The sequence below is a fragment of the Biomphalaria glabrata genome, chromosome 1, assembly GCF_947242115.1.
Source record: "Biomphalaria glabrata chromosome 1, xgBioGlab47.1, whole genome shotgun sequence".
Lineage (NCBI taxonomy): Eukaryota > Metazoa > Mollusca > Gastropoda > Planorbidae > Biomphalaria > Biomphalaria glabrata.
Window position 1 is genome coordinate 80448715 of NC_074711.1, and position 16484 is coordinate 80465198.

At 37.0% G+C, this 16484-nt stretch overlaps 2 protein-coding genes across 4 annotated transcripts in view; both read left to right on the forward strand.

Annotated features, from left to right (window-relative positions):
* Positions 1 to 240: 240 nt before the first annotated feature.
* Positions 241 to 16484, forward strand: part of LOC106053378 (uncharacterized) — a 136039-nt gene continuing 119795 nt past the window's right edge. For all 3 annotated transcript variants that reach the window (XM_056017955.1, XM_056017956.1, XM_056017959.1), the window contains exon 1: positions 241 to 639. The gene's annotated coding sequence lies outside the window, so the exon portion shown is untranslated. The remainder of the gene's footprint in view (positions 640 to 16484) is intronic.
* On the forward strand, positions 13692 to 14846 carry LOC129926404 (mucin-2-like). Its single transcript, XM_056030109.1, has one exon. It carries the CDS (start codon positions 13692 to 13694, stop codon positions 14844 to 14846), a length of 1155 nt encoding a protein of 384 aa, XP_055886084.1.

Below are 16484 nucleotides of genomic sequence, written 5' to 3' on the forward strand. Positions count from 1 at the left end.
CCTCTCTGTGCCTCTTTTCACTGCAATGCCCTAAGCGCGTGCTTACGCTGCCCATTGATTAATCTAGCACTGACTGCGAGTAATGATATTAATACAATAATGTGCAGTCTGGAAGAAAAAAAAATATTCGCGTTTAGCAAGGAACGGTATGTACTCCTTTTTATTGATTTTTACCACCACCGAGTTGCTGCCCTTGAGTTAACGCTCTTTTCTGTCACACAGCCTCTGAAAGAAGCGTAACTCTTGTCCAACTGAGTGTTCAGGCTTTAGGAGCAGACGTGGGATAGGAACTGACAACGTGAAAATTCAGTTTTCAAAACAAAACAACACATCGAAGTGCATAGAAATATTGATTCACTTTTGGGGTCTTATTACACTGTATGACACTGGAATATTTTTCTAAAGGCTGCTCAGTGTAATTGTATTTTGTTTGTTATTTAACAACGCTCTCAATTCTGGTGCATTCGGGCAGAGTTCAACTTGATTGAAGTGTGGCAGGTCTGATAGGTATTGTAAGAAAACTGAAGACACAGATCTCTGAAATAATACTGACTGGATTTATGCTGGATATTTCTAAGTTTTTAAATGGTAAGATTTATTGTGACGTCGCAAAGAAAACAAGGATGCTTCCAAATCGCTGTGAGTATGAATAAACGTATTCAATAAACTAAAAACTTGTTTTAAATTTCAAAATGCTAACATCAAACAACAGAAGATATATTTAGCATATTTGTATAATGAAGGGAAACAACGTTTACTGCTCGAGGCTACACATGGATGGATGGCCACGTCTAACATTGTATCATAATTTGTGAATAATTATCTCATTAGGTCATATTAATGTAATGTCAGGTGATCATAGAAATTACAGAGCAATGATTGTGTTTCTCAAAACCATCTTACGGCGCCTGATGATTAACTGATCAGTTCGCATGGGCGAACTAGGCAGCCTCCTAGGGTTCTCTATTGTTCTCACGTAGGACTTAATTTTTTTATATTTTTTTTTAAGGAAGAAATAGTGAAACTTGTCCCCAGTGTTATCTTTGGAGCGCACTTTTATTTTTGTATTTCATATGGGGCCACCAAATTCCTTTCGCCTTTTATCTAAGGCGGTTCTGAAACCAGTTATTATTTTCTTGATTAGGAAGTTTTGTAGGTTCAAATCTTAAATCAATTCAGTCCTCTTTGTTCTTATTTTTTTATTATGTTGGAGGGTCACTAATCCTTTATCTGAGATGAACCACGCAATTGTTTCCAGATAGAGTAGTTTTCAAATAGTTACAAAAAATACTCTCAAATTCTTCATCTTCAAAAAAAAAAAAAAAAAAAAAACTTGGCGTGCTCTAAGGAATGAAACTTGATTGTTATTGTTCTAACCATAGACATAAATAAATATAGACTGAAACGAAAATTTGTGACTTGCAATTTTGTGTACTTTATTATACAGCATTTATGAGCAGTATAAAAGTGAAGTATTCATATCTATTTCAGCCATAACCTATATATATTGTAAATGAGGCAGTGTAGTTTTGTTTAATCTCTAAGAATGAAGATCATGCAATTTTTCATAATTCGGAAATCCGAATACAATAGATATACATGTTTTCAAGTTACATGAAGTTACTTCCTTCGGCCAGTCTATATTTGTTTATGTCTATGGTTATAACTTATTTCCTTAGTCTTCGACACTACTGTAATTTAACAAATATAAAATTGTCGCACAAAAAAAAAAAGTTTACAAAAACAACAACAAAAAAAAGCATATCTAAGGGGAAGAACTCAACATATACATCAGTATATCTCAACGCTGCAATATTTATTTCCCTTTTTATATCAAACAAAATTATCTAATTACCACTACTTAATTAATCATTGGTTAATATTTGTGTTTATTGATTCGTACTTTGTAATGGACATTGAAGAGTTGTGCACAATTTTAAATTGATGCGAGAATGGAGAGTGGGCGGTATAGTAACCTTTTGTGTGTGTGTGTGTGTCCTGAAAGAAAATATTGTTACGTTCTCTCTCCTAATCAGGCCTTCTGTAAACACTGCTAAACACAACACAACACATCAACACAAGAACCTGACAACAAGAGCTCCAAATAATCTGGTGCTTTAATAATGGTCAAATAAAACAGCCAATATGACACAATTAGGACCGACTTCATGGCTGACTAACAGTCCCGGTCTCAACGCTCTCCGGTCTTGAACTGCACTGCTTTACACACACTGTGTCTCTGGTCTGCGCAGGCTTATGATCAGATGACCATAACACGGGCGCTATTCACGTGCAAAGTTCATGCCAGTACCGTCCTTGCCTTTCAATATAGCACGCTAAACTGTATTACTGGCCTGTGTCGCATATGTCAGCTGATCACACACAGTTAACCCTTTTGCGTCGCGAATAGGGTTATAACAATATTGTCATGTACTAATGGTTCAACGAGGCCATAGAGTAACATTGGCACCCTGAATGTGTCACAGAACGTCATAGCCATTGCTTGTCAAGGAAGGTAGATCCGTTCTACTTCGCTACAAAAAATCCTCTATATCAGCACCAGTAAAAAAAAAAAACATTTTAAAAAGTAGATAAAAGAAAGATGACTTTTTATCAAACCGGAATACAAATAACTACATCGAAAACAAAACAAAACAATATAACAAGATACACACTTTATATTATGAATTATGTTAAAAACATCCGTTAAAAGAAACGCTTTCATGGTCAGTGTTTAAGTGTTCACTAATGGTATGGGCATACTGCAGATATATAGTAACCTTTAAAAGCTACAGGCTTAGTGTGGATTGGACAATGTTTTTAACTGATAGCCAACATCACAAGCAGTAACACAGTTTAGTATTTTATAGTAGAGCCTAGTTCAAGTCACCCTAGTATTAGACCAGACGATAAAATGACTACGTGTGTTCAAATGTGGTCATTCTTGTGCTGCACAACAGTTTAATTGGGGTCAATGAAAACTGTCTAGAAATGTCTTCTGACACCAGTTCAAAGTATTTTTTTCAAACTTGAGATGTGGTGACACGGCTGTCAAAATGGTAGTTTTAAAGTTTAAGAATTATCCTGAGCCGTGCTCTCTGTCGCCTCGATAGTTATTACAGAGTACATTACGTGTCCCCCCCCCCTCTTTTTTTTCGACGCTAATTTACGTGAGGTAGAAATTTAAAAAAAAGAGTGATCTTTCCTTTACTTCTTCTTGCGTGTCCAAACTCTTGAGCCATGAAGAGAATTATATATATATAGATTGTTATGACGTATTTTTTATGTTGCGTCATCCACAATACTATTCAGTTACGAGCCTCCTGCCAAAAAAATACCCCAACATCTGAACTATTCAGAATCACAGCCGCTTTCTTTAATTTCAAAGTGATTATGTAAATCAAACGTTCAAATCAGTAACATTGGAGTTCTTCACACTCCTACTCACACAGGCCTATACAGCGAAGGTTGACGACACTCAGTTAGTGCACACATTCACATATCTGATTACTATCTCATCAAGCAAACACATCCAAACAAAAAGACCTACAAAGACAAACACACAATTACATACATACATAAACACACACGACTCATGCATTTACACATACAAACATAAACCTGTACACAAACACACAAACCTCACAGTGACATAAGGTATCTCCCAACTCACCATTGGCACCTGTTTAAGTAAAAATCTAATTTTAGATCTCTTAATCGATACTCGTTTCCAGCAGGATCGATACTGTTGATCGGCTTATTGAATTAGAGGCAAGTTTGGCAACAATGCTCACCCTGGTCCGACACGTGAACAGAAAACGTCTTTTTGGAAAATCAACTCGACGCCTGACTTTGATTAGGACGATCTGGATTTATACAGAAACTTCTTTTCAAAGAAACACAATGGCCTTTTTTTCCCCATTTTTTTTTTTTCACAAAAGAAAATAGAAGGAAAATAAAAGTTGACTTCCAGCTACTTTCTATTCGCTAAATATTTTACATCAAAGCACCAACACACACACACACACACACACACGCACACACGCACACACGCACACACACATATATATTTTTTTATTAGACCAGTGTTTCCCAAACTTTTTCCTTAAAGGAACACTTTGCACATTCTGAGCATTTAGCGAAACAATTTACATTATTTTTTTTTAGAGAGATTAATTCATGTGGTGTCCTAGTAGTTAATTACGCCAGTACTTCTTGGAACACTTATTTAGTCCTCGCGGATCACTACGGTTCCTCGGAACACAGTTTGGGAAACACTGTATTAGAGCAAACGTCGGCAAACGATACATATTTCTCTTTCTTTTACTATGAAATGCATTACGAAATGGACCTCGATTGTTTTGTACTTTATATTTCTATATTCAAATCATTGAGAAAGAGACAAGACTGAACAACACTATCAGAAAAGAGTACATTGTAACCAATAAGGATGTCAAAATGAATAAACACATTTGTGTCCTTTTAAATCATAGCCAGTCGGATAGTTCTCAAATCAATGACGTGCTGTTTCATTTGTAAGGCGACTCGTCTCTTTTATGGAGATGCGCCGAGTTTCCGAATTTCTTAGTACTTCCGCGCAACTTATAGAATGACTTATCAGATGACTAATATGAAGACATTAGAAGTAGAAAGGTTCATAAGAAGGTGTCCAGTAGAAAATATCAATAGATACAGTGTGAAAAAGAATTTATTCACCAGTCGGAGATATCTAGGTGATTTTTATTGTACAACTTCATGTTAGGGTATCCATGTTTCTGAAATCATCTACAGCCTAGAGCGCGCTTTGTTATTAAGGTCATTTTCTCCATAAGGTATCAATGTTTCTGAAATGATCTACAGCCTTGGGCTGAAGGGTTATTAACACCTTCTTCAGCTTAGGGTGTCTATGTTTATGGTTCAAGAGAAGTCTATGTCACATTGGCGAGCTTATAGCAGTGGGAGATAACATTTCTAATCAAGCTATATAATAGTAATAAATAGCGATTCCTTCGATTCCGAAGATTAAGAATGAGTACAGAGTTGCATATAACTACTAAGCCCAGTTGCGACCTGCATATTTTTTCACGCATTTCGTTGTCCGATGGCTGTCTATTTCAGTTTTCTTTCCATCTTCTGCTTCTGTCTTCAATTATGGCTTTTCTCTTGAGTCTCAAATGTTTGTCCAGTAGTCTCTGTGAGATCTCTCCAACTGTCTCTCTCCGAGGTCATTTGCTGCCAGTTACTTTCCTCTATGCCAGTGAGGGCGAAATGGAGCCTGAGTTGATCTTTATAATGCTTGAAGAGACTTATTTCTCCATACTCTCAATCAACTGGTCGTTCGGTTTGCGCGCTGGACTGTCGTTTGGTTTTTTCAATGGTCCCGGGTTCAAACCCTGCCCGCTCCCATCCCCTGTCGTCCTGAGGGAGGTTTGGACTTGGAACTATCTTCAACTCTGAAGGAACATCCGAAACATGTAAAACATTTTACAAACAAATAAACAAAAACCTGCTTCTTCAAGTTTATCAGTGCACCAACAAGCTTCGAAACAACGTTGTCAATGACTTTGAATCGAGATCAAATGCTTTAACGTATAATGGTTATTCATCTAGATAATAACAAGTGATGAAACAGTTGACAGCGATTATCTTCTTTACATAGAAATTAGAAGCTGAACAAGTCATGACTCTGCTGACTCATCAAACAACTCATCAGCTCTGATGGGCGACGTCACTAAAGTGTTTCTCAGTAGAGTCGCCTATTTTCTCTCGAAATCAGCGAGTCTCAAAAGTTTGGCGACGTGTTTCTTTACTAGACATAACTCTCACTTACTCATTTCTAATCGGTCTTGGAGGTGGAATAACTCTTGGTCAAAATGTTATTTTTATTCGATGATAGTTAAGCTATAAAATTGTAATAGATCAAGTTATATACACACAAAAAAGCATAGATAGATTTTTTGATTTAGAGTAAGAAAATGTTTTACTTTAAAACACATTTAGACTTGACTTTCTTTTTGAACACAAAGTCATTGATAATGATCTAATTTTCTTTTCTCAGACGGCACATTGTTGTATCATAAATTCACAAATTAGGGGCCGCTATATTCTTACCTTATTTCATAAATTACAGACGTTACTTCAAAAAAGAAAATAATTATGTCCTACGAATTTCATCTCAATCTAGTCATGCATATCAGTTACTTCAACTTTGCAAAGTCATTGGGTTTTCCTGGCTGATTCAGGCAACCTATTCCATGCTCTAACTGTACCAGGGAAGAAGTAGCATTTATAAAAATTTGTCCTAGCATTGGGAATAAGAAATGTGCCTTTATCTTTTTGTTTTTCTGAGTATTTTATTACTTTTTTTTTTTTTAGTTTTGTAAATTATGTTTCAGTTTTTTATACCTAATTGCTACTTTACACTAGTTACTTTGCAGTCTTCTGTCCTGTAAAAAAAAAGGTGTGCGCCTTAATCATTTCTTTTTCGATCTCAGAAAAGAAATGCTCTGTTAAGAAAATAAAATATCCAGAAAATAAAATATCTTGTTCTCTTTGTATTTATGTGTAGGTTGAAAAAGAAGCAGACGTCGCGAACTTACAATAAGGTAGAAACAAAAGAATAAGTTTCAAAAATACAACAAAGAAACAGTTTCACGTCTTCTTGTCTTATATGATACAGACGTTACTTCAAAAAAGATAACAAATTCTTCCTACGCGTCATGCATTTAGTCACGCATATTAACCAATGAACTTAATTCTGCCAAGTCACTGGTTTTCCTGGCTAGCTCAGGCAACCCATTCCATGCTCTAATAGCACTAGGGAAGAAGAAGTATTTGTACACATTTGTCCTAGCATAAGGGACGAGGAATGTGCCTTTATCTTTGTGTCTTTCAGAGTATTTTATTAAATTTTGTTTTTGTCTTTGAAGATTATGGTTCAGTGTATTATATATAATTGCTACTTTACTTTTGAGTCTTCTGTCCTGAATGCTTTCTAAATTTAGTGATTTTACTAAAGGTGTTACTCTAGTTCAGGGGTCGGCAACCTTTTGAGTCGGAAGAGCCAAAAATTACAATTTACAAAATTTCAAAGTTTCTAAAGAGCCACAATCGTCTGCGAATAATCTGACTTTTGTTCCTGAACTAATGCAATTTGGTAAATCATTTATGTAAATTAAAAATACTAGTGAACCTAGACTGTTCCTTGCCTGAGTTTACTGTTATTGGTGTTGATTTAGAGCCATTTATTATGACAGTTTGTTCACTCCCTATTAGAAAATATTTAATCCACTGATGCAATCACTTGTTGGCTTTAGTTGCTAAGTGACACATTTTACTAAACGCCTATTTTATTTATCATGGGGGAAAAAAGTCACATTCGCGTCACGTTCTATTAACTTAGGTAACCATGTTCGAAATTCTAACTAAAAGTAAATGATTAACATTTTTACTCGAGTTTTTAAATTGTGTCTTTGACCACCTTTCACCTTTCGACTTTGATGAAAGTGCAAGGCTAATAGTGGCATGTTCTTCCTCTTCTTATTTTTCCCAAAGCTTATATCAACTCACTCTGTCTGGTACAAACTTTATACACATTGTTTCTCCCACACTCATTCTCGAATCAAGATGAAACTTTAACCAATTCATTATTAATATATTTGTTATAGAAAAAAGGGAAATAAATCTTACAGTAATGCTATATGGCTGTAAATGTGCAGTAGTTCTTTCCATTATATACATGCTTTTTTTTTTTTTTAAATATTTTTTTTTATATTCCACTTGCTTCCATTCTGCTTTAAATAATATCTATTGCATGGATAATGTTGAAACCTCGAACATTTCCCGCTTGTTGGCGTCATGAATAGCAACACAGCAGACTAAAAGCATATTATTATTATTATTGCTTTTATATAGCGCTACTTTCATGCTTATAGCATGCTCAGAGCGCTTTGGTCCAATCTCATATGTGGACCAGTGGGGGGGAGGGGGTATCTAGGAGTTGGTTTTCCGTGCTGCCTTTAGGCGCTCAGTAAACACAACTCTGCCCGAGTCGGGTGTCGAACCTCGAGCCCCCTTCTAGGTAGCCAAGACAAGCCAAGTTCAAGCGCACTTAGCCTCTCGACCACGCTTCCATATAATATACAAATAGTACTATCAATACCAATCTGGTTTGGGGAGTACTGAAGGCCTCAACATTGAGCAATACAAAGAACGAGCTCAGACAGAGTGTCCAAGCTCGAGTCCCACAGGAGTTGAGACGTCTTGCTTGAAACACGTGAATCAGGCTTAACAACAATGATGGTCGTGGTGCCAATAGAGAGTGAATGTAGCACTTATTTCTATCCCAGCAGTATATGTTAAGCAGCAATGCTAAGTATTTAGTGGACGTTTAGTATCGTACCGTAGCTCTACCACCCAGCTCCCTATATACGCTAAGCGAGATTTTATAGGACTATGTCATCTGGACACCCATGGCATATCATCTGGACCCCTATTGAATGTCATCTGGACCCCCATGGAATATCATCTGGACCCCATGGAATGTCATCTGGACCCCATGGAATATCATCTGGACCCCATGGAATGTCATCTGGACCAAATGGAATATCATCTGGACCCCATGGAATGTCATCTGGACCCCATGGAATATCATCTGGACCCCATGGAATGTCATCTGGACCCCATGGAATGTCATCTGCACCAAATGGAATATCATCTGGACCAAATGGAATGTCATCTGGACCCCATGGAATATCATCTGGACCCCATGGAATGTCACCTGGACCCCATTGTCATCTGGACCCCATGGAATGTCATCTGGACCCCCATGGAATATCATCTTTACCCCCTTGGAATGTCATCTGGACCCCCTTGGAATATCATCTGGACCCTCATGGAATATCATCTGGACCCCCATGGAATATCATCTGGACCCCCATGGAATATCATCTGGACCCCCATGGAATGTCATCTGGACCCCCATGGAATGTCATCTGGACCCCCACATCTGGACCCCCTTGGAATGTCATCTGGACCCCCATGGAATATCATCTGGACCCCCTTGGAATGTCATCTGGACCCCCTTGGAATGTCATCTGGACCCCCATGGAATGTCATCTGGACCCCCATGGAATGTCATCTGGACCCATTGTCATCTGGACCCCATGGAATGTCATCTGGACCCCATGGAATGTCATCTGGACCCCCATGGAATATCATCTGGACCCCATGGAATGTCATCTGGACCCCATTGTCATCTGGACCCCATGGACCATCCTCAAAGCTCTTTCTAACAACGTCAGTTGGATGAGACGCTGAGGAATGACATTGCTACAGTTGTGGAAGGAATAGGTCGTCGGCCCTGTGGTGCTGCCCAGAGGTCCGAAAAGTCTGTGAAGGTGAAAGTGATACATCATTGCGTAAGCTGCACGCAGACTAGCTTAGAGCATTAAAGCGCTATAAACGTGACGCCATAAAAAGGGATCTTCAGTCTCAGGAGTGTTCCGACTTGTTTACTCTCGTCTTTTCCAACGGTCATTGTGAACTCCCCCTTGCCACGCACACAGCACAGAACTCACCACACATAACCGTAAAGTACTCTGCTCTTAACTCTCTTGGCCGACATTCATTTTTCACACCGTTACTACGAAACCTAGCCATCCAGGTCCTTTCTATAGTACCGCCCCATTGTTCCATGGTGGCGCCCCGTATCCTGGAACTATCGATTCGATTAAAAACGCAATATACTCTTTGCCATTGTCTACTGTACAAACATATGTTTTTTTTTTCTTCCTTTCTCTGTTTGCCTATCAGTGTGTTTATGTTCATGCTTGTTGGGTTGGGAGTTTTAAAAACTTTCGTTATAAACAGTCAAGTACTGGACAAATAGCCACACAGATTATTAACTCATGGATTTCTGTAACTCCATGTCTCTTGTTTCTTTTTAAACTATGGTAATATTTTATATGGAGAGCGTGATGGCTGATAGGTAAAGCGCTTGGATTTTAAGATACGGGATTTTGAGGACGACCAACTCTCATGGATACCTGACATACGTTGGAGAAGTAGAGGCGGTAGATCGTTGTGGTGGCCACACATGACACCCTCGTTAACTTTCAGCCTCCATAGGTTGCAAGGTTAGTAAAGGCGAACGTAATAGATAATGCAAGCGTTGGGCATTGAAATCTTAGTAACTGTCAAGTTGTCTTTATCAGTAGTTCGTGGCACTCTCTCTTAAACAGAAGACTCGAAGAAGAATAAAGTACAGGACAAATCGATGAAGAGAAACTCCACATTCTATTATCAGGTCCAACAAAAATAACTCCACAAATTCGAATCACAAAAGAAACCCAAATTATATTTGTTAATAATAGAAGTAATGTTTTTCAAAAGAACTGACTGTATTCAACTGCCTTGTCTACTAGGTTGCGCAGTTGCGCACTTCTTATAGTGTTTACCATAGACATCCGGTCTATTTTTAATCATATAAACTAATTCCAGAGCACATGAATGCATGACGACATTATTGTATTTTTTTTTCCTATTTACATAACAGATTTACTAGTTGTCCTCGCTCTTGTCATGATCTGTGAAAATCATACAGTTTAAAAGCTATTTTAAACTGAATCAGATTTCAATAAACTCTAGTGCAAATTATCCTTTCGTAATGCAGAAGGTCTTGTTTCAATGTAAATCACTCATCGTATTACTAAAATATACCTAGTAATTCTTATGGCAAGCGTAACCTGAAAGCAAAAAAAGGACAAAAGCTACAAGTAGCGAAGTTGGTAAATTGAGGGAATTAATTTGTAAAAAACAAGATTACATAGACAGTTTGTGTGGAAACACAAACTGAAAATCGGCCCCCAAAGTGGTCCACCCAGGCAGGCTTCAATATTATCAGAATGAAACTCTATCAAAGACAAATCACAGAAGAATGGAGAAAAGGGTTAACAGATTTTATGTGGTGCCCCTGCGGTCCATCAGACCAAAGGATAGGTGAAAGTGAATGTGAAGTTAAATGTAAACCTGGCCTAACTGATATCTTATAATGAATATCTAATTAATCTAATTGTTTTGTAAAGGACCAATCTCTTATTCCTCAAGAAAATAAAACATTTCCGTAATCCAAAAGAAAAGCTTTTTCCTTTGGTTAAGTGTCTAATAGTGGGAGGTGGACTCTGCAGTTCACGTGATAATATGGAAAACTACTTATTAATTGTTTTTTTAAATTATGTCCAACTTATATGCATACTAAATAGATTTTTTCTCTTTAAAAAAATAGTAAGCATTTTTTTTTTGTAAATATAGTACCTAGTATAACAGAACTTACATATCTTAAAAATAAAAATGTAAAAAATTTTTGACGAAAAATCTACAACTGTTTGCATAAATGTGTTAAAAATATGGTAAATTGTCGCCTCCCCTAATAAAGAGCCTCCAGTTTTTGTTACTATTAATAGTGAATAGTTGTAAAAGTGGTGTATTTTAATGAAAAAACTGCTTGCATAAGTGATTTAAAAAATTAGATTTTTCGCTTTCAGAAAAGAAAAAAGTAGCCGTTGCATCAGAACTTTGAATGGTCTAAAATATTATGATGTCGGATTTTCACTATCTTTTTCTAGTTTACGAGATCTAAATGGGACGGACGGACATAAGGACGGACAGACATTCCCCACAAAACTAATTGCGTCTTTTCCCCTTTCGGGGGCCGCTAAAAATTGAATTCCAGTTCAGAAAATATGTTAAATACTAACTGTGAGGGCTATGTTCATTCTACATCGCAACTCCCCATAGATAGTAAAATTAGTGCTCTCATATTATGCAGATCAATGACTTTGTTTTGTGTTTCAACAACACTTTTATATTCTTCATAAATCAATCTAATAGCAGCATCTGGAACGACCAAGGCCACTTCAGCAAAAAGTCAGTTCCGGTGCCAGATGTATAGGTAATGACAAAAGATCACTAAAGTTAAAATGTCAGTGCGGTTGGTTGTGTAGTCAATATTTCAGTCCTTACAGGGTCACGTGAGTCAAAGAGCTCAGGTGTGGAAATGTGTGGGAATGTGGGTGAATGTGTGGGTGACGCAGAGAGAACGAGAGTGCAGATCAATACATCTTGATCTGCCATTACATAAAAAACCTATCGGGAATTAGAAGTTCCAGGATCTCAGTCTAATGACCGAGACAATGTGGGAGTATCATTTGCCTGACTCTATAGATTTAAACCTACAGTTTCACTTACTTAACATTATTAAACATTTGCAAGGACTCGCTAAGGGAAGTTACACTATTTCAGGCAGAAAAAATATTTAAATGCGCTCTAAATTAAAGTGTGTTACTGTCGTCCGAAAAAATATACTATAATAATTATATTAAACCAACTCCTAATCTTCTACTTCAAATAAACGCTGCTGTTACAAAATATCAGTGACAGTTCGAGGCTCTAGAATTTAGATTCTTTTCATTTAGACGTTTAAACTACTATTTATTTTTTTTTAACCATATAACATTCTTTGAAACAAAACACCAGCATCTATCTCAGTGATTCCCAAAGTGGTCCATATAGACCCCCAGGGGTCTACGAGGACTTCCAAGGGGTCTACGGAGGTGAAAAAATTAATTGGGGGTCTATGATCTGTAAATGGGGGTCTACGATAGTGGATCTCATTTAAGCATGTCTAAACTTGAAATTTCATTTTCTATGAATGATTTGTAACTTAGTTAATCCTTTGAATTTTAGTAGTTGATTGCCTAACTTTTAACTACTAAAAATTAATAATATACGTTAAAATACGACAAAAATAATAATTTTTTCAAAAAAGGTGCCGGTATGCCATAGCGGTGTGTACCATCACAAAAAAAAGCCCTGCCTATATCTGATATCATAATCAAAAATTCCTCGTTGCTACAATATATTGATAATATAGTGTGTTATTACTATCATATTTTTCGTTTTTTTATGAATCAAGAAATCATAAAGATCTACTTTTTTATCAATGGCTCCATCACACTGAAGTATGATAGTTGTCAAAAGGCTTATGTGTGAATTAAACAGTGTGAAAACAGTTCTTGGGTGCTAAAGATCCAATTTAAAAAAAAAAAGCGGGAATCGGAGATGGTCTGTTTAACAGATTTGTTTCATAATTTAATGTAGTTTATTTGCTGTACCAAGGTGATTGCCTAAATTTTGTCAAAACGAAGTCATAATCTCAGTGTTTCTTGGGAGGATTAAAGGAATGTAGCGTGCATTGAACAGCATGAATTTTTTTTTTTTCCAAATTTAACTTAGTCAAACATTATCTAATCGAGAAGGTATAACGTTAAACCTAAATTGAAGCTCAATATGAAAATTTTATTATCAAACTTTTCTACCAATAGTTTTTTTTTTTTTATTAGTCAATTCATGTCATGCATATTAATATCAATGTACATACATATCTGCAAGAAAAACACATTTGATATTAATGAATTTTTTTTTAAAAATTCAGGGGGTCTACCGAAAACTGGAAAACATGGCAAGGGGTCTATGAGACAAAAAAGTTTGGGAACCACTGATCTATCTTTTAGTCTGTTACACCTGGGAAACACCATCACGGCGTAACATCGATTTCACCTGTTCTTATACATGTGTTTACAACTGATCTATCAACATAATCTGCAGTTACATCTGCAACTACACCATGACATATGGCTGCACTTACACCTGCTCTTATACATGTAATAACATCTGCTAGTACATATTCACTTACACCATCACAGGCACCAGAACTTACCCTGAACTTACACCTACACTTAAACCTACACTTACACCTACACTTACACCTACACTTACACCTATACGTGAAATTACATCATCATAAACATCTACAATACATTTACAGCAACATATACACCAGAACTTACATCTGTACTCACATCTTCACTGACACTATCAAAAACACCAGAACGTACACCTGCACTGACACCATTACATACGTCTACACATACACCTGCAACATCAGCCTTACTTTCACCTGCACTGACACCATCACATACGTCTACACATACACCTGCAACAACAGCCTTACTTACACCTGCACTTACACCATCACATACGTCTACACATACACCTGCAACAACAACCTTACTTACACCTGCACTTACACCATCACATACGTCTACACATACACCTGCAACAACAGCCTTACTTACACATGCACTTACACCATCACATACGTCTACACATACACCTGCAACAACAGCCTTACTTACACCTGCACTTACACCATCACATACGTCTACACATACACCTGCAACAACAGCCTTACTTACACCTGCACTTACACCATCACATACGTCTACACATATACCTGCAACCACAGCCTTACTTACACCTGCACTTACACCATCACATACGTCTACACATACACCTGCAACCACAGCCTTACTTACACCTGCACTTACACCATCACATACGTCTACACATACACCTGCAACAACAGCCTTACTTACACCTGCACTTACACCATTACATACGTCTACACATACACCTGCAACAACAGCCTTACTTACACCTGCACTTACACCATCACATACGTCTACACATACACCTGCAACAACAGCCTTACTTACACCTGCACTTACACCATTACATACGTCTACACATACATCTGCAACAACAGCCTTACTTACACCTGCACTTACACCATTACATACGTCTACACATACACCTGCAACAACAGCCTTACTTACACCTGCACTTACAATTACGCCATAACATACGTCTACAACACACCTGCACCAACAGCCTCACTTACGCCTGTTCTTACACCATCACATCACTTACACCTGCACTTGCAATGACACCACCACACATATCTACACATTTACCTGCACTTATATCATCACTTTCCCTGGCACTCTTATAAACGTAAAATGTAACGAAAACAAAATAAAAACAAACAACAACAAAAAAACTAAATTAATCTGGACTAGAATAGAAAGCACATGATTCGATTCCAAGTACTCGATGTTATCTCATCCCAGAAACGACTCCACTTAGGTTAATATCTTGCTTGACAAAATCGATTATAACCTATTAGTTATTTAGTTAATGTAAAAAAAGAAAAGTTACCTGCCCTTTATTAAAATCGATATTATGTACAAATTCTAGAAAAAATGTTATGAGAAAATGTTTCTTTGTGCCAGGTGGTCTCTGAATTGTGGAGAATTTAATTTACATTGGAGATTTTTATATATAGCGGAAAAAAAACTATAAATAGCTAGCTTCTTGGTGTATCTAAGTACGCTGACCCAACTATAGTATACCTATAGAAGACTTAGAAGTAAAGTAGCAATTATACATAAAACATTGAACCATAATCCTCAGATACAAAATCATTATTTAAAAAAATATTCAGAAAGACACGAAGATATAGGCACAATAATGTACTATATGCTAGGACAAATTTTCACAAACGCTCCTTCTTCCCCAGGGTTGCATGAGTCAGCCAGGAAAACCAATGTCTTGGCAGAATTTAAGTCATTGATTAACATGCGTGTCTAGATTGACCTAAGAACACGCGTAGGAGGTAATCATCTTCTTTTTTTGAAGTAACGTCTGTATGTTATAAGATAAGATGATACCTAGACTGGAAGCACAGCCCCACATCTCGTGTCAGATTGTTTTGTACGTAACTCTTTTTTCAATGTCAGAGAATTCGTCTAAAGAATCTTTGATATCGCTCTGCTGTCTCAGAAAAGTAATAAGCTTCAGTTTTCAATGCATAGAAATATAACAATCCTACTTCGTGGATTTTAAATAGAAGAGGCTATTAATCCGTGACCTCCGTGTATGTCGAAGCGTGACCTTCGTGACCCCGTGTATGTCGAAGCGTGACCTCCGTGTATGTCGTAGCGTGACCTCCGTGTATGTCGAAGCGTGACCTCCGTGTATGTCGAAGCGTGACCTCCGTGTATGTCGAAGCGTGACCTCTGTGTTTGTCGAAGGCGCTGATTAATCATAACCATAACTTCTAACCCCATAAACGGCTCTAAATCAACACCGATAACAGTAAACTCAGGTGTACCTCAAGGAACAGTCTTGGGTCCACTACTATTTTTAATTTACATAATTTGCATTACTTCAGGAACAAAAGTCAGATTATTTGCAGACGATTGCATAATATATAGAACAATAAAAACAACACAAGACACAGATATTTTACAAAGAGAATTAGATGAATTACAGAAATGGGAATCAAATTGGAGCATGTCTTTCCACCCAGAAAAATGTCAGTTGTTAAGAGTAACAAAAAAACTAAAACAAATTAATTCCACTTATCTTATTCATGGCAAACCAGTAACACAGACTAAAAACGCAAAATACCTAGGTGTTATAATAAATGAAAAACTGTCATGGAATCCACATATTGATGAAACTACAAAAAAATCAAACAAAGCATTAGGATTTATTAAAAGAAATTTCTATAAATTAAATAA

Bases quoted from the DNA above. Each gene is read 5' to 3' on its own strand.
- LOC129926404 (XM_056030109.1), top strand. From the start codon at position 13,692: ATGGCTGCACTTACACCTGCTCTTATACATGTAATAACATCTGCTAGT.